Source organism: Argopecten irradians, chromosome 6 (genome assembly GCF_041381155.1).
Source record: "Argopecten irradians isolate NY chromosome 6, Ai_NY, whole genome shotgun sequence".
NCBI lineage: Eukaryota > Metazoa > Mollusca > Bivalvia > Pectinida > Pectinidae > Argopecten > Argopecten irradians.
In genome coordinates this window covers 21,107,961-21,127,052 of record NC_091139.1, presented here as the reverse complement: position 1 = coordinate 21,127,052, position 19,092 = coordinate 21,107,961, and the positions used below count along the sequence as shown (strand labels likewise).

Sequence of the window (19,092 nt, the reverse complement as noted above, 5' to 3'; positions counted from 1 at the left end):
ATAGATATTCTAAAAACAAATTAAGATTAAGAAAGGTTTGGCAAATTAACTTCGTGGATAAGAATGTTTCATTTGATTTGTTTGGCTTTTACGTCCTGTTTTATCAGACACGGCCGTTGAAGTTTGGTTATATAGTAAAAGTGATGATAATACTAAAGACAAACCACCTACCTTCTCCCTGGGTCCAGTTTCATCAACATTTATTAATCTCCTAATTCAACATTTTCCTGAACTTCTGTTACTATGGAAAAGTTTCAGTTAAGGATTGTTGATTTACTGGGACCTGGTCTAGAACTTGTGGATTTCAGACATCTGAATTTGGTTCGACGACACAGCCCTGAAATGACTAATAAAAATGAATACTCGCTTACTTTCTACAGAAATCACGAAATGTATGTGGAATGCAATAAAATCGTTCAAATAGCAATAATCAGCCCCAGTACTCCCTTTTATAACATAAATAACGTTGTTACAAATTGGCACATAACAGAACACTTTTATTATATCTCCCTTGTCATTGAATGCAAAAATGGTATATTCTTATCATCTTATCATTAGTCAACCATTTGCAGGAATGTCTCATTTATTCTGCAAATATTTATTGCAAAAGGCTCAAACTGTAATTGTTCTAGGGCATTCTCAGAGGCTGAGGGCTCCCAACAGATAACCTTACACCGTTGAATATTTCACCGTTTTATTAGGACAGTGTCAATCATAACAGTGCCGCCTTGATGCGTCTTGTACATATATAGGTTCTTGAGTAGATTTGGTAAAAAACTACAATACAATAGAAAGAACAATCTTACTAAACTGACATACCCATAACTTGCATTAAAGTACATACAACGTATAGAGTGTTTGTTTTCCTTTACATGTATACTATAAATGTTCAATAAGTAATACTGTATTATTTTGCATAGCGCTTACCAAGATATATTATCATTAAAACTAGTCAAAAACATGCGGCAAGCTAACGATACTTTTTTACCGAACATTCAACTAATAATTCCAAAATATCTCTATAAACATAGTACACATGAGCGGCTGATGAAATATACATTAAAGATAATCATATTTGTAACAATATACACTTACACCATGCGCTTGTTAACATATAAAAGTTGTTGCTGAAACAGCATACCCTTAACTTGTAAACATCAGCATGTCAGATGACGGTCTTTTGTACTTAAAAACAAAACAAAAATATACCAAATACACAAATTTCAGCCCATAGTTCAAAGGGAGATAACTGCTAAAACTTTCACTGACAAATTACTTAAGAAATAGACATGATAACATGACAGTAATAGTGATGAAGGAAAAACAATCTCCTCATTTTTGTTGAATATTTAGGTACATATACCTTTCCGTCACCTGTAAAGTAGTTTTTCTCGTTGAAACAATCATTTTACCACAATAATGTAAATCTTTGGGACTGAATAAACCTTGGTCAAAACTAGTATACCATAATTTTAGTGATGCCATCAATTACATCACGATGTTTTATAATGAAACACTATGTTAGCTGTAAATTATTGTATAAAAAATGGTATCAATTGCTTTCCTTAATATCTTAATTCGTGCAATGATGATTTTTCATGAAGACGTTATAACAGTTAAAAGTCGGGAAATGTTTTCTGATGCACCTTGTACAATGGCCATCAAATATGAGGACATTAAGTCAGAATTAGTAGGCTTCATCTTGAACACAACCTTCGATTGAGAAATCTCTCATTGCGCAAATAAAATGCAAAAGCAGTATCCAACAATTAGAGTTTTCATTGGCGTCCACGTACAGTTATCATCTCAACCTTACATCCCTTTTTGGCATGATAGAACAAGTTGTACCAGAAGATCAGATTGAGCTGAGATTTTTGTTTACTGAGTGTGAAAAATGGAGGACTAATGACCTGACAACAATAATAATATATATGAAATATACCAAACACAGGTTTGTCCAATAGTCTATATTATTATAGTATCAAGGGTATGAACTCGCCGGTCGAAAAAAAAAGGACCTATTTTTTTAAAACTGTGATTATTTTAATAAATTGGTTCTATAAAACATTGACGGATATCTTACATTAAAGAGAAATAATTTATCTTTCCACTGAGTGCTTGATGAACAAAATTGGCCAAGTATTGACGAAATTATGGCTTGATGAGTCGGAAAATTTACGTCAAATATGCTAGGTAGACATTTCCCTGTCCGGTTGAAATGTCGTCTCGGCTCTAATGGGTACCTCAAAAACCAAGCCAAAATCACAAAATCTACGCTTGTTGTGGTAAACAGTACCCATAACTGTGTTCATCCACAATCTCCTTTGGAGGTGTCATGACCCGTACTTTGTAAAAACTCCATTTAAACATCGTGTAGCTCACTTACTTTAACCGTCACCGCCATGTTCATTTTTTTTTTTCGGAACGCTCCACGACTCTACATGTACATATCGTGACTACATTATGCAAATTATGTAGTGGTGTGCTTGTGGGTAAACTCGATAAGCGTTCCGAAAAACAAATGAACATGGCGGTGACGGTTAAAGCACAGGAGTTTGACTTCTGTCAATAATATATAGTATACATATATTAAAAAATACCCCTATATACTATATAAAAACACCAGGAATGAAATGCATCGCTGGCCAAAATTTTCACCACCTTCGGTAAAAGTTCTGTAAAATTTGTTCTAAGGATTGTCTGCATGTGTCACCGCACCGATAATACAATAAGATGTTATTCTTCACATATATCAACACTAACCTGTTCACAACCCCATCACAATAAGTTTAATCCCAAGCCAAGTTTGACTTCTATCGATGCGCACGTTTTTCATAAACGATAGACTTAGTATCAAGTGTTGTTTTTAGTGAATGTTCCAAACGATTTTCAATAGTATGTAGTAAAAATGTTGTATGATATTTATTTACTTCTTATAACATACCTAAGATACTAGCTAGAGGAGCACTTTGAGGATTTTTAAGCGGACTGAACTCTTAGTTAATTAAAAGAAGAGCTAACACAAAGTGATATCTAGAATGAAAGTTAGAAAGTTCAAAATCCTTAGTGAAGATAAGAAAATCCAAATTAATCTGAAAATCCTTTCTTGTTTGTATTTTATCATTCATAATTACATTATCATTCACATAAATATTCTCATAGACTTAGATTGGGCATCTTTGGTCAGTTGTAAGGTGTTTGGATATATTATCACATGCCCTCAACCATGTGGGCAGTTGCCAGATATTGTCCCCGAGGTCGGCGGTTTTTGTCCCAGTACTCTGACTTCCCATCACCTCCTTTTTCGCTGACGACTCTCCAAATCAGGCTAAAAACTTCACAACTTCAAGGAGGCAACTCTGGGTTCGCGCCATGATCAAGATAACCTCCCCTGCATCAATGTCACAAAACATTTCGCTTCTTCAAATTTGCAAATTTAAATTCGGTATAACAAACAAAGAGATAATTTATTTTCCATGTGTCATATTTATTGAAATATAAAAATACTGCATTGGAGATTGCAATGTAAATAAATAAATTACAAAAATTACAAATGGAACAAAACTAAACGAAATGAAATTTAAACAAACACAATGATTATTAAACTATATGAAAGCACTACATTTACAAGTGGCAAATATATCATACATGATAAATATGTATACCCTTAAATTTCATACATACAGTCCATGTATTGACAATTAAAAAAAGACACTTAATTTTGAGAAATCAAATTTGTTTGAAGAAATAAAGACTAGTAAATTCTATCAAAATACCAATAAAATTCCTTATCTGTAATAGTTCATCATGTCTTGATGAAGAAACATGATCTATAAAACACTTTCCTTGAAAAAAAATCTACTGATTGAAGTCTTAATATCTTGAAAATCCTAAAGTAAGTTGTAAGAGTACTTAATACAAATTCAAAAGCTATGTAGGAAGAAAATAATTCAAGTTTTCAGATTTCTTATGAAATCGCCATTTGGAATCTAAGAAAATACATCAAACTTAAGTGTTCCATTAAAAAATTTAAATATATCAATACAAGGGTATCATATATAAACATGCAGTGTTTGCTTTAAAAAGATTTCCAAAAAAGACATGTTAAATTAATTATGAACAGAGAATTACTAGGTCATTATAAGTTAGGTCTATTTTGTTAAGATTTGAGAATTCACAAGTTAAAAGGCAGTCCAAGTATAAAGGAAATTGTTAATGATATTTGCCATTACTTGTTATCACAATACAATATCAACTGGTCCCTGTACGCCATTCTCGGGAAAGGAAAATTAAATCAAAACCTGAGGTTTACACATAAACAAGTAGCTTAATGAAGTCACAGGGATTTGGCACAGATAAAAACCCTTTGACCATACATTATTATTTTCTTATAATTTAGTGCAAGTATATACTGTATATTTCTAGTATCTATATTATATTGTGAACATACTCTTCCTAACACTTGTTAGTAAAGCACCTGAAAACAACCACAAGACATGAAAATGTTTATGATCTTTCCTCATGTTTGTCATCTTGAATTTTTGCATGCAGTTGGATATGTATCCATGTCTTTGGAGTATGGAAATTTGAAACATGTTGATAATTTCAAAGTAGAATACTTAAAAGTAAACAATTTGATTTCTTTAAGATGAAATTTTCGCCAACCACTCTTTAATATCTCATAAATGAATATAAATTAAAGTAACTTATCCAATTCCGTCGGTGTCAACTGATGTTTTAATGGACTTCGTGAACTGTGCCAAGTCCCTAAGTAACAAAAGATTTTTTGCCATCATGAAATTGACAGTGCCCAAAAGTATTAAGAGGCTAGCAGTTATTTAAAATGAGGAGGCCAAACATAGAAAGCATATATATAATTTATATAATGCTTTAACAGTTAACAAACATCAAACAAGAACTGAATTTTAACACCTAAATCTTTATCTTTACATAAATATTTCCAAGGACTAACTTTTTACTCTGTTTTCCGACACATGTACCGGTATTCATTAATGTATAAATCATATATATATACAAACACCTTTCACAATATATAAACGGGACTAGGATTCATTATTAACTGTGTCAAGAAACATACATACTATCAACAGCCAATAAATATCAATATTGCACATTCTTGACAAATATTTTCAGAAAAAACGTGCCAAAAATAGACACACGATCAAAAACCGATGCAAATTTGTTTTGCCTTCTTAAAACACCTACATGTACAACATTCTATGTAATTAAATGATATAGAAAATACAAAATGCTTACTAGTACTATACCTTAGATATAGTTTAATTTGAAGCCATTTTGCTTATTTTCAAAAGCTCATAACATTTCCAGTACATGAAATATACTGTCTTGCTTGTGATATGGACAATGTAATTTTCTGTTCATGTATAATATCAAGTGGTTTATCAAAACGGTCATTATATGTAAATATGCAGAATGATTAAAAACATTTTAAGAAAAGCAATACACAGTTTGTTACATGTTGAAGGCATTTGCTGTTACATTTAATAAAACTTGAAAGGTTTATATGGCAACTAGAATTGTTTGCATGAACTAATTGTACAAAAGGCATAAATTATCATCGCCTTGATTGAATGTACATGTTTGCTATGACAAAATATGAGCAGATTGTTCTGACACAATATTTTCATATTAACAATTATGTATTTGATATCACTATTCTAAAATAGAGAAATAAAATGACATCAATGATGAAAGGCAGTATATTTTTTCAAGATGAATATTTATCCAAAGTACAAGTAAGCTCTTTTTGCCATTTTAATACCTGAATATCCTTGCAATTGTCTGTCAGTTCATTGATCAAAATTACTAGCCAAAAAAATAGAAACCATCAGTCAATAAGAGTGACTTAATACATCCTTCTGACTGTTCATTGACCTCCATGCATCTGAACATGTGCAGTGCCTGACATTACCATTGCCCATATAAAACAAGCAGATTTTCATCTTAACAAAACGTTTTGTTTCAGTTGTTTTTCTATCTCCAATATAAAACTTAATACCTGTCCATTGTTCAATATTCTGCCACTCATAGAACACAAAAAATCTGCTCTTTACTCAAAATCATGATTAGCTCTCATTCATTTTTCACATTATCCACCTTTATATACCACCTTTCACAGTTCTTTCATCTCATATTTCCAATCACATCTTAGACATTACATTTACACTCTTCCTCACTTCCCATGTCTGTATTAGGCCATTTTTACTGAGACTTTTACACAACATTTTCTTGTACTCAACTACAACCTTTTGAATTAAAAAAAAATTTGATGTTATCAATATTATTTTAATTTATTTCGCTAAGGATTGGTGTCCATCAGCTGATCAGAGGAGTGGCAGTTTTGTTGATTTGAATCTTCAGACTCCATAGAATGCTGACTATCCTGAGACTCTTCAGAACTCTGTGAAATGTCTGATGAGTAGTTTGGAGATTTGCATTTTTTACCAGAGAGATGTCGACGAGCATGTTTACGGAGATGGTCACTTCGCATAAAGCGTCTCGTACAGATTTCACATGTAAAGTTCTTCTCTCCAGTATGTGTTCGAAGGTGTCGAGAACGTTCATCAGATCTAGCAAACTTTCTACCACATCCATCCCAGTCACACACAAATGGCTTTTCACCTACAAAAGACAACCATCATAAAATGTTACATGAACATGTATATTAGCATTAGTTGAGTTGCTCTATGTATAATGCTTTTATTAAGGAGGGATCAGTGAACTGCAGAACTAAAACTACTGACTGTCAAAAGTTCACAATGTGCAGTGGGAGAGTTCAGTAAATATATTCATTAAAAGTTTGATATTATAAGGTATAAATGAAGTAATTTTTGTTCACTGCTGATAATATGTTACTGTCAAAATTCTTGACTGCTGTTCATTAACTGATGTCAACATTAGATTGAAAACCACAGAACACTTCAAATTCTATCACCTACATCACCAAGTGCTACTTACCTGTGTGAGTTCGGAGGTGGGCTTTCAGATGAGAATTTTTAAAGTAAGTTTTGACACAGTTCGGGTATGTACATGCATGAGTCCGCCGTCGACTCCTATCCAGCTGGTCCTGCTCAATGTGGTTCCCATTTCTGTCACTAGGTGGTGGCGCTGGCGCGATTGGACACAGTCTATCGACCCATGCTCGGTAGGCAGGTGGTGCTGCCATCTGCTGGGAGTTATTCACAACTATTACTTGAATAATGGGCTGCTGTGAACCCAGTCCATTAAGATTCACTGGAATCTGTTGTGATTGATTAAGATTGATGGGAGCAACAAGTCGAGATAAGCCATTGTTTGAAGTACCGTCCAGAGGCTTTAAACCTATCACATCTGACTGAGACATATTGTTCACAATTAAGTTATCTTTTACAGGTAAATTGCCATTAGAAAGGGAGACAATCTGTTCTGGATGAGTGAAGGTGGGACTGTTGGTCAACCGGCTGGTGTGGTTAGGTACAATCACTGAGACAGGGCGGCCTTTCATAACAACAGATTCTTCAACAGGCTTCGGTTCTCGGAGTAACTGTAAATTAGAAATTAAAGCAAATTGAACTGGGAATCCTATAGCTAGCATTCATGTACACAATGTCCATTGTACAGTTGAAAGTAAAAGAAACTTGAATTTTTTCAAGAAACCATTATCAAATTCCATATTAACTAATATGAATGTAATACAATAGTAATCATATAACATGCTTTGAATCATAAGCCATGCAACTGCAAATTCAATTATTGAATATCGTAAATAGATCCTGCTACCTTATACATGTGTGTACTGTACCCAAAAAGATGGCTTACCTGAGCTAACTTTGAATCACGACGCATATCATGGTAGAAGCTCCCATTGCTGTCCTCACTTGACAGGGACCCGATACTGAGTGGAGACGGAGGGGGCGAGGAGCACATAGATCCCTCGGGGCTAGCTGAGGGGGTATAGGTAGGACTATCTGATACACTGTCAGTTTTTCCTTCCTGAACCATCTGTATACTGCCCATCGATAGCAGGGTTTCCACAGCATCACGCTCAACTGGATCACTGCAACTAGTGATGTGATCCTGTCCTTTTTTGATCACCATATTTGCCTGAAAATAATCAATATTTTTTTGTACATAAACTATTTTATATATTTAATTGAACATTTAATACACAAAACAAGAAACATATATATGTATATATATACTATATATGTTTCTGACAAAACATTACTTATATGTAATATAAGGATAAAAAAGTCTTTGTTGAATTCAACTTAGTTACAGTACAATAAAGTAAATTAAAGTTATCATTAAAACTTTCATTTTATTATCAGTGTAGAAATCTAGATCAAGAATCTAGTTCAAAATTTCAATCAACGTTAGAAAAAAATATTTACTGATAAAGTGTCTCGTTAGGCGTTCATACAGGAACTACATTGTTACAGCTGATCGCTAAAGCTATAATTAGATGGGATTCTTTCCCTTTATGCAAAAGACCATGTGCTGTATTCTAAAAATAACAGAAGTGTATTTATAAACATACTTCGAGGTCATTTCCTGTTCACGTGTTCACCAAATGCAAGTGTTGATGGGTTTTATTTTCGCAAAATTACAATCCAGCGTGAAACCTCGAGTAATTAAATAAATTAATAAATATACCAATATATGCATAAAGTTAGGCATAGCTTAGCTACGCCAGCATGAACACAACACTGGCCGCGACCTAGGACTTTGAACAGTCATGCATCTCATTAAGACGGGTAAGTCGGTCAACGACACACCCCTCTCAATTAACGAAGTCAAACTGGTCCACTTAACCAAGTGCATATATCACTAGATACCCTATGATACATTGCAAACATCAACTATAAGTGCATGCGATCTATAAATATTATTAAGAAAGCTCGAAATTGGGACACTTTGTGTATGTTCACTATATCAGCGCGTGCTACTATTCCGAAGGGGAGACAATCATTCTTTGTTTACATCATATGGTTTCATAAGAATGGGTTCCTTTAGTGTTTGAAATCATTTAGGTCCTAAAGAAAATACTCATATCCTAACCTAATCGAAATACATCAACTCATGATATAATTTCACCACAAAACAACGAACCCCCATGGAAATAACAAATTACAGATAACAGTAAATATTGTGAACAGTGTCGATCTGTCAAAATCGAGATGTCGGGCTTACGGCGTTAGATAAAATTCAAAATAACCAATACTTACTTTATAAATTTTCTGCAATAATCTTGAATAAATTTTATACCCAGTTCCTTTGAAATAGCTCACAAACCATCATCGAACAAAGTGTGTACAACATATACATCACGACTCTAGTCACAAAATTTAGTGCGATCAGAGCTGAGCTCATCCATACGAGGGCGGGGATGTATCGACCAATGAAAAACGGGGGCACGGTGAAAATCAACCAATCAAACAAGAGTTATCATGTGATCGGTGGCTGATATACAAACCATGTCCACGTGCTTTCGATGTGTACTACGAGTTGGATAGACCTTACTCAAAGACCAGACAACTGATGCAATATTTAAAAGGAATTTTATATAACTGACTAAAGGTCGAATATATAATAAGAAATCATGGAACCATACCGTGTATACTTTGGATATAATATCAATTTTAGGAAGGAAAGGAAACAAGATAACTGAAGTACAATGGTTAGGTTTCTAAATAGATCTATTAAATAATGTTCTAAAGAGAGTACGTTTCTCCACCGAATACATTTTTTTGAAGTTTTTCTTTTTCCGTTTTAAAATATTTCGAAAAGCCAATCGTTTAAGGGTTATCTCTGAAGTATTAATTTGATATTTAATCAAACAAACATGAAATATTTATAAATATAATTTTATATTTTCTCTGTATTTTCTCTATACAAAATAAGATTAAGTCTTCTTCCATAAAGATTCTTCAAGAACAAAAAGTTTACATAATGTATAGTATTTAACCATTTTTTACTTACCATGCTGAAATTTATTCCGATATCTAGGCCTACATCTATAACTTTTAGATGCAATATTTGAATTCAATCGCCCGATCAGAAATCCAGTTCTTGTAATTACACATGCAAGTTCCGATGTACTGTACATGTATATGCCACTATAGTAGCACTGCAAGATCGCAAAGTGTATGACCCTAGCTATAAGATGTTCATAACATCTAGCGAGCATGTGAACCATCAGCCTTAGGCGGCATGATCGGCAGGTGAAAATCCTAGCATCGCAATCAGATCTAGAGGTGTATGGTCGGTGGTATGTACATGTTAGCGAAACACGTACGACACTGTTCAATTTTATATAAAATGTTACCAGAGTCCCGATGTCACTGATAAGGGTTAGATCTTTATTAAGCTGTGTCAACACAACTGACAAATGTACAGTACTCATTATCTATATAGATGTTTGGCGGATGAAATTCCATCCACTAGCTATATAGGGTCTATAAATATATACACTACGTAACAGTTTAGGTATCTATGTTTAACACATCTATTTCTTTGTACATCTCGAGAAACAAATGTATCTGATAAAATCAATGAAACTCTCAGAGCACGCTTGACTGCCATGAAAAAGACATGCATTCATATATACATGTACAACATGTATATATGTACAATGTACTTACCATATTAAGTTTTTTGTTCAAAATTTCAGTGGTATGGATATGTGCATGGCATGCGCATGCACAGCGGCCTCAACTTTCACACAAAGTGTAGCTTTATCAACAAACGCATGTTCATGTAGTTATTATACACAAAAAGTATAATGCAGTCAGTATGCTGTTGAACTTCTTTGACAATCGGAATTTGAACACACCTACACACCTAGCTGTATATCACCTGAAGGGAATTCCATCATTGTTTTACAGTGAGTGTCACCTGTTGATGGATCTAAATATAATACATTATAAATACGTCGTACAAGTTGGATAGCACTGTGAATAACCGATATTTGTATAAAAAAACGTGAAAAGGGGTTATTTCGTCTTCTTACTTTATAGTAAATCAAGGACATGCATCGTCGTTGTAACCACCATCATCATATCGTCGACGTTGTTATTTCAAAATGTCACCATACGTTAGTCGTCGTCATCGTCGACGACATCATCATCATCATCATCATCATCATCATCATCATCATCATCATTTAAAACTGTCGTCGTCTTTATACGACGTCATCTTTAGATAATAATCAAACTATCATCGCCTTTAGATAATAATCAAACTATCATCGCCCTCATACCAAACTATCATCGACTTCATACCAAATTATCACTGACCTCACACCAAATTATCATCGCCCTCATAGAAAACTATCATCGACCTCATACCAAACTATCATCGCCCTAAAACCAAACTATCATCGCCCTAAAACCAAACTATCATCGACCTCATATAAAACTATCATCATCCTCATACCAAACTATCATCGCCCTAAAACCAAACTATCATCGACCTCATATAAAACTATCATCATCCTCATACCAAACTATCATCGACCTCATACCAAACTTTCATCGACCTCATACCAAACTATCATCGCCCCCATATAAAAAATATCATCGACCTCATATCAAATTATCATCGACCTCATACCAAACTATCATCGCCCTCATACCAAAATATCATCGTCCTCATGCCAAAATATCATCGTCCTCATGCCAAACTATCATCGACCTCACACCAAACTACCATCGATCATCCTCATATCAAACTCTCATCGACTTCAAACCAAACAATCATCGATCGTACTCAGAACAAACTAGCATCGTCATTTTACCAAAATATTATCGTCCTCATACCAAAATATCATCGTCCTCATATCAAACTCTCATCTGCTCTGGGAAAGGAATGTCCTCACTTGGGACATACAAGTTAAAGATATACTTTAAAAGGTCAACTTTAAATAATATAGTTTTGTGGAATCAAATATTTTTTTACACACCAAAACCAAACGTTTTTTAACATACACGTATTACCAAATCATTTTCGCCTTCGCCTGAAAGGATAGTCCACATATCACAAATACAGAAATGACGGGTGCAATGAAAATACTGGCGGACTACATGAACTGTATCACGTACTGCACTGTATGACGCATTGGACGCCGAGTCACACTTTCATGTACAGATATGTTTTCCTCCAAATGGTCCAACATAAATAAAAGTCATAGAACTTACTCCAATCGTTTATTTAGTTACTTTTAAGTGTTTAAGTCTGACAATTGATTAGACACTAGATGCAATATGGCACTTTAATAGTGTAGCCGTCATTGTTTATAATAATTTAACAACGCATTCAGTAATACTAAAGCTATATTTGCCAAAGACTGCTTTTTAAAATTTTGTTAAAAATAAGTGTACAATGATAATTTCATGCTCTGGATTATACCATACCTAGTTAACTGACTCGATTGAATATGACATTAGAAACGATCCGCATTATATCACGTTTATATTATCAATCCGCTACTCCAGTAACCCACTTGTTAACGGACACAGGTGTCTATACTTGTACATTTTATCTCTCCGACTTTAAATGTAAGTCAAAGTTCACGACTCACAGGTTGGTGACTTGATATCAGATATCTAGCTGGACATTATTTTCAAGAAGTCGTCTGAGTATTTCAGAGCAATTCACATTTTTGTTTAAACTAGAGGTCAATGTCATTAATACAAATAAACATGATAGCCTTTCTTCCCTTATAGTCTTCAAAGTTAAATGTATATACTATTTTCGAGAAGAAGCTATTTAACCCTAATAGATTCTCGACCCAAAAGTCTGACAAACTACTGACATGGTAGAATGAAACTTTTGTTTAGAGGTCAATGTATTAAAAAAAATATTTTTAGCAGTGCCGCAGATGCAATAATACAGCAAGCAGACAACAGAAAAGGATCGGTCCTATAGCAGACTTCTAGTATATTGTACCACTATTATGTACGACTGAGTATACTGGTGGTCGTCGAGTCATTGGTCATGAACACAGGTGTTCGTTTCTAATATAAACATAAGTATAATATAGTATTATACTTATACTTATATTAGAAACGAGCACCTGTGGTCATGAATGCATAGACAACCTTGAAGCCAAATGAAACTGTAATAGGCGATACGAGACTGACAGCGGTATTAACATCACAGAACAGGACTATCGCCTTTCACATGCGACAAACAGAACGACATCTGCGCCATCAGCTAGTTCCAATCCACATACAGCTTGGCATGCATCACTTTTACTCCTATTCATCAGGAATTGGCACCTGCCACGGAGATAATCACAACGATAGAAGAAGATAGGAAATAATATACAGATTATATTCAAATAAATAAATAAAAATTCAAATAAATACGCTTAAATGATGTCGTCGATATCGATAGAGGTCGAGATAGACTTCAAATAGAAAATGAAGCCAGTCGTCAATATGTCTAAATGACTTTGTAAGGTATAGTACATCCTCGATATTCCAGGGGTTCCGATCACTTACGATTTCTACACCCCCGGACTATCTCATAGTAAAACTGGAGGCAACAGAACAGAATAGGTAATTTAGTCGTTTGATGTACATCAAAAGAGCCGTATAACGGTACACTGTGGTTGACTGTGAGGCTCTGATGTTAGGCTTCGCTCTCTCTGTAGTCTTCAAAGGAAATCTTTGCTGGCCTGTAATTGGTCAAATGTTTTCCACTGAGCTGCCTTCAATTTCACTATGAGATAGTCCAGGGGTGTAGAGATCGTAAGTGATCGGAACCCCTGGGGTGGAGATCGTAAGTGATCGGAACCCCTGGGGTGGAGATAGTAAGTGAACGGAACCCCTGGGGCATCGAGGATGGGTGTAGTATTGCTTAAACTAAAACAGGTTCATAAAGGTAAAGGTTGTACTGTGAAATGTGAATACATGTATCGATAGTCTGTTGGAATATTTGGCTATTTAGTTTAATAAATTTGAAATGTGAAACATGCATATGTTTCCTTACTTAAATAATGAGATAATCTATTTATTGCTATTTTATAAACGATTTGATGAAATTTTCTAAAATAAGATAAAAGAATACAATGTACGTACAAAGTAAAGAAGTTAGGAATTTTTTTTTTCATGTGAGTATTTGGGAAATTGGGGATTTGAAGAAAAAAACCGAAATGGAAGGCTACATATTTTCTAGACAGATATAATTATAAAAAGTATAGAATGTTTATATGCTAAAATGCAATTTATTGATAATATGTGAACACAAATATAAATATATTTAGATGAAATATCAAAAGATGATGCTATTATACCAATCACCATAAATAACCAATACTATGATATGGAAATTTCATTTTCACTGTGTTGTTTCATACAGATATTATATTATAATCAATTAGGGTTTCGATGTGTCACTAGAACCTCCGGATGTTCTACTCTAAAAAAATTGAAGTGTCAGACATATTTTATAATGTAGATAGCAATAGAATTTATGAAGGGAAATTCATAAGAAAATATATGGTTTCCAGTCGGTTATGTCCTCCAATAGTGACAAGGGTAGTCAGCAGTGGTAAACAACATACATAGAGCAGGTCAGCGAACTCGAAGAGGTCACTGGTTTAGGTTTGAAGGACATGAACAGTCATGAGCGACTCCAATCACATTTTTACTGTGTAAATAGAGGGACCTTACAGTTGAAATTCGGAAATAAGGTTTCCCATATGGGGTCGAATATTACTGTATAGTTACTAATATTCGTGGAATTTTAATTTCGCTAAATTCACGGATTCGATCATATTCGCGAAAATTAAAGGTCCACTACCTTTGCGGAGCAAAATTTAAAGGTTTCTTTAAAAAAACATTAATAACATAAAAAAATACATACCGATTGCCTAAGATGAGGTAACAACACCAAACATATGCAAGATTTCCTGTGTAAAATGTGGATACATAACAGTGGATATGTATTTCTCTGTTTTGCCGTCTGGCGCAGTGATATTCAACTAACGCGCTAGACGACCCACGTTATTAACATTTTATTTATTTAGATTAATTTTTTCAGAAGATGATGATGAGTATAGTATTAACGGTCAGTTCATATTTTCTGCGACTCTACAAAAATGTTTTAATTTATGGAATGTAAACAAGTCGATAATTTTGTAGAGTCTTCATTAACTACCGTAACTACATTATCATCGTTCTCGCTTTTTATATATTACATTCCCTATTTTAGGTCTCGTTTGCAAAACTCTCTATAAAAACCGTTTCAGAAAGGTAGAGGGCCTTTAATACCTCGCGAAACACGGGCTTCACGGTGATTCGCGAAAATAACCCCCGCAAACAAGTACCGAACAGTAAATCGCGAACCCTTACACCCGCGAAATTCACAACAATATAGTATACTTAGATTGTATAGACAAACATGTTTCAGTTACGATATAATAATATTCATACACTCAATCAATAAATATTTTATTGTAGTATCACGTATCTATAAACTTAACAGTCGATCATAACATATCATATGCATTTTAAACATTTTAAGACATTTATATGACAAACACTTTAATTTATTAATATATACAGCACTAAAATGATAAAATTATTATATTGCATAGCATTATTTTAAATGTATACGGAATAATGTCATTTTGTCTACATTGATCACATGGCCTTTACCTAGTCCCTATTCTACATTTTTAAGGCATTCATAAGTCACTTTTAGTAAATGTCGGGTCCAATGGGTCATCAAATGCATAAAGCTGAAATTGTTTTTTTTAATGTATCATATAGTTTTCAAACAGTCTAGACTATAACGTGGGGACTATAAGCGTGTTTTCCACGGATTAACGAAGCCAAGGAAAGTGTTATCGACTAGTTGTAGGAAACCTTGTAGGGTATCAGATGCCTTTTTTGTCAGTATGTAGGTTACTGAAGAGGCGTTGCGTGATAAACATCAGCCGGAAGTGACTGAGATCATATCAAACATCAGCTGATATAGGCCGATGTCATAACTTCGGAATTTAACCAAGGGTACTATTATAAAGGGTGACAATTCATTGTAGTCTAGAAGTTGAAGAAAAAACCACTTGACTATGTGAAAATTGATTAATTTTTATTACGATGTGATTTAATGATAAAAATAGAATCATAATTTAATATTTAGTGTGTGACTTCTATTTTCCCATATCCTCTGGTCATAGATAAAGACATACTAAAAAATTAATTCCTGTGGTTTTTTTTATTAGATAGAAACTTTTTCCTTACGGAATAAAGAAAGTTGAGAAGTAAATGGCATGCCTTCTTCGCCAACACACCTACTTTGTATCTTGCTAGTTCACGAACCACAGCATGGTAACATTTTACCTCCAGGACTTTAAGAGTTGTCTCCCTTGTATCCATACAAATATACATTGTATAACAATTATGGTGACGTTGAAAGTTTATATAACTGTTCAACTCTACAACCATTAAACCTTCAAATCACAGCATGCTTAGTTTAGCTATTTTTTTTGTTTTTGGGGGGGGGGGGGGGGGTCATTGATGTTAGTGTATTATTTAGATTAAAAGAGCTGAAATATCTTATTCATACACTGGTGTACTAATTGTATCGCCCAGTTTGGTTTTCAAAATCCAAAACCACATATTTGACGACTAAATCTGTAAGTTTTATTTCATAAATTCCAGAATAGGCCAGCGAAATTCAATATGAAGGATTTTACACTTGAGTCTTCATCATTTCATGATGTTGACAAAAGATTATCTCGATATCTATAGCATATAAAATATGATTAATAACCCATAGTTCACATACCAGTGGATGAAATTTAATAGTAGGCTCTATTGACACATGTAATTCTATTCTCTGTTCAATTTAATACTGTTCAAATCTAGTAAGAAAACCCAAATTTGAAAATATACTTCAAAACAAACAAACAAACAAACACTTCTACTAAGTATATGGAAACACAAATCCTATCTAGTCGTGGTTTGGGTGTCTTACTACAGTTACGGTATTAGCTTTTAATAATTAATTTTGTCTTTGGCTCTGGCTTTCTGATTGGCCTATTCATTTTTTCATTCCACAATGAAAAAAAAAATCCGAAAATGGCGCGGAAACCCGACGTTATCGTGACGTCACAATAGAAATATTGACGTTGGTATTGATTTGGAAAAAAATAATCCCTTGCAAAAAATCAATGGGATCGTACGAGTAAACGTATTTCATTTCATAAAGTAGCCTGGGAAATTAATTATAAACATTGAGGTCACTATTTTTTAAATTTCATCGGGTTATGAAATAAATTTTGTTTGCAAACTTTTGAGAGAATCCGCTACGCGGATTCACACAGTCAGCAAACAACATTTCTTTCATACCCCGATGAAATTTAAAAAATAGTGACTTCAATGCTTAAATGATAAGGAATAATGTTGAGGAAATAACGCTTTATAATAATGTAGGTGTTACCTGAGATTTAGGTAGTATACGATCTGAATCGCTGGTGTTACCTTTCATTGCTATTGAGGCCAGTAGAGTTAAGTGGTAAGGTAGTAAGTGATTAAATCAAAAATCAAATATTATTTTATTGCACTATGTTTTTACATTCAATTTACACAAATATTTCAATATTATGCAAATATAATTGGCATACATTCAGGAGAATGAACAACATCAGTTACATTAGTTACATTTTTCAGACTACATTTTGTTGTTGCATAATGCACAAATTTACTCAGCAGGTTTTATTTTGTAGAACTTAAACGTCTTTTTCTACAATGGTATCTCTTTATAAATTTCTTTCTAATTTCACGATTAATTGTAATTACATGAATAAAATGGAATCCATCTTCATTGTCACGATAAGGACCCCAAAATTTACAAATGCGCCCACTTCTATCTATATTGGTGTCAACAATACACGAGTTATGCACCGATAACTATATCTTTATCAATACAATACGACTTTTGATTGGAAAATACTTTGTCTAAAAATAAAAAAATAAAATAAAAAATTCACCAAGTGTTGATATAAATGACACCTAGAAGTGTTATTATTACAGTAGAAAACTCTTGACGTGTTATATCATTAATTCTTTAAATAAAATAAAATTATATATGTATGCGGCTTTCTTAATACTGTAACAGTTATTAGAATTTGTAATTTTTCAAACATAAATGTATTTTGTTTTACGATGTTTCTGGTATAAAAAGGGGAAAACGACCCAATGAATGCTTACATTGCTCATGGATATTTCTTAAGTATTTTTTTTTCATTATCTGGAGCTTTGTAACTACCCAAGATACATAGCTTAAGTACACTTAACACATTTATCAAAGAAATCCAAACGAGTAACAATTTATTTGCATAGATTAACAGTTTGAAAACAGGGCAAAAACAACCTTTCGCACTTGTTCAGACAACCTTTTATAACGCATAACTAAAATCAACTCCCATATATGTAAATTGATCAAAAGCAAATTGAATTAAACGTTACTGAAAATACTCTTTAAATATTTTTCAAATATATGCTGCATTCAATACGGTTTTCGTTAAGAATGTCATCCTGACCCGTTGATTTTCCCTTTTCAAGCCTCTCGTAGCCTTTTCAATTTCCTGAATTGTAATTAATTGACCTCACGTTCCCATGTAACATGTTCTTGGTGAACCTGGACATTATCATAAACAGAATGTTCTTTGAAATTATCATAAAAATAGACATTAATGATACATTGTTAATTTAATTTCTTTTATTAGATTGTTTTACAGACATATCCATGTTCTTACGCTTCTTCTCAGCTATCTAGTCAATAATGACCAGATGATAAACGTACGTCCAGGAAATAAGTAAACACCGTGTTGTCAAACATAAGAAGACGTTCATTCTAACCAATTCTTAATTCTCTTTATATATATGCCAAAATGTTCATACAACACAACACTCTACGACTCAACAGTAATACCCAGTGTTAAGCCTGATGCATAAACACTTTTAATCAACATAATATATATAATGTTCAAGTGAACCTAATAAGTGATATATCTTAGGCATACAAAATATCACTAGTTTAACAAGGTCTAAAACC

General features: G+C 33.5%; 1 protein-coding gene across 2 annotated transcripts; it reads right to left on the bottom strand.

The window, feature by feature from the left end:
- Positions 1-3,466: 3,466 nt before the first annotated feature.
- Positions 3,467-10,401, bottom strand: LOC138325304 (Krueppel-like factor 10). 2 transcript variants are annotated; one of them, XM_069270861.1, is made up of 4 exons: positions 10,003-10,401; positions 7,840-8,124; positions 7,000-7,564; positions 3,467-6,663 (listed from the first exon to the last, which is right to left on the bottom strand). In XM_069270861.1, the coding sequence occupies exons 1-4, from the start codon at positions 10,003-10,005 to the stop codon at positions 6,341-6,343; spliced, it is 1,176 nt and encodes a 391-aa protein (XP_069126962.1). In that variant the 5' UTR covers positions 10,006-10,401; the 3' UTR covers positions 3,467-6,340. The 2 variants fall into 2 exon arrangements, with proteins under 2 accessions (XP_069126962.1, XP_069126963.1); XM_069270862.1 differs by lacking the exon at positions 10,003-10,401 and adding an exon at positions 9,249-9,404.
- Between the last annotated feature and the right edge of the window lie 8,691 nt (positions 10,402-19,092).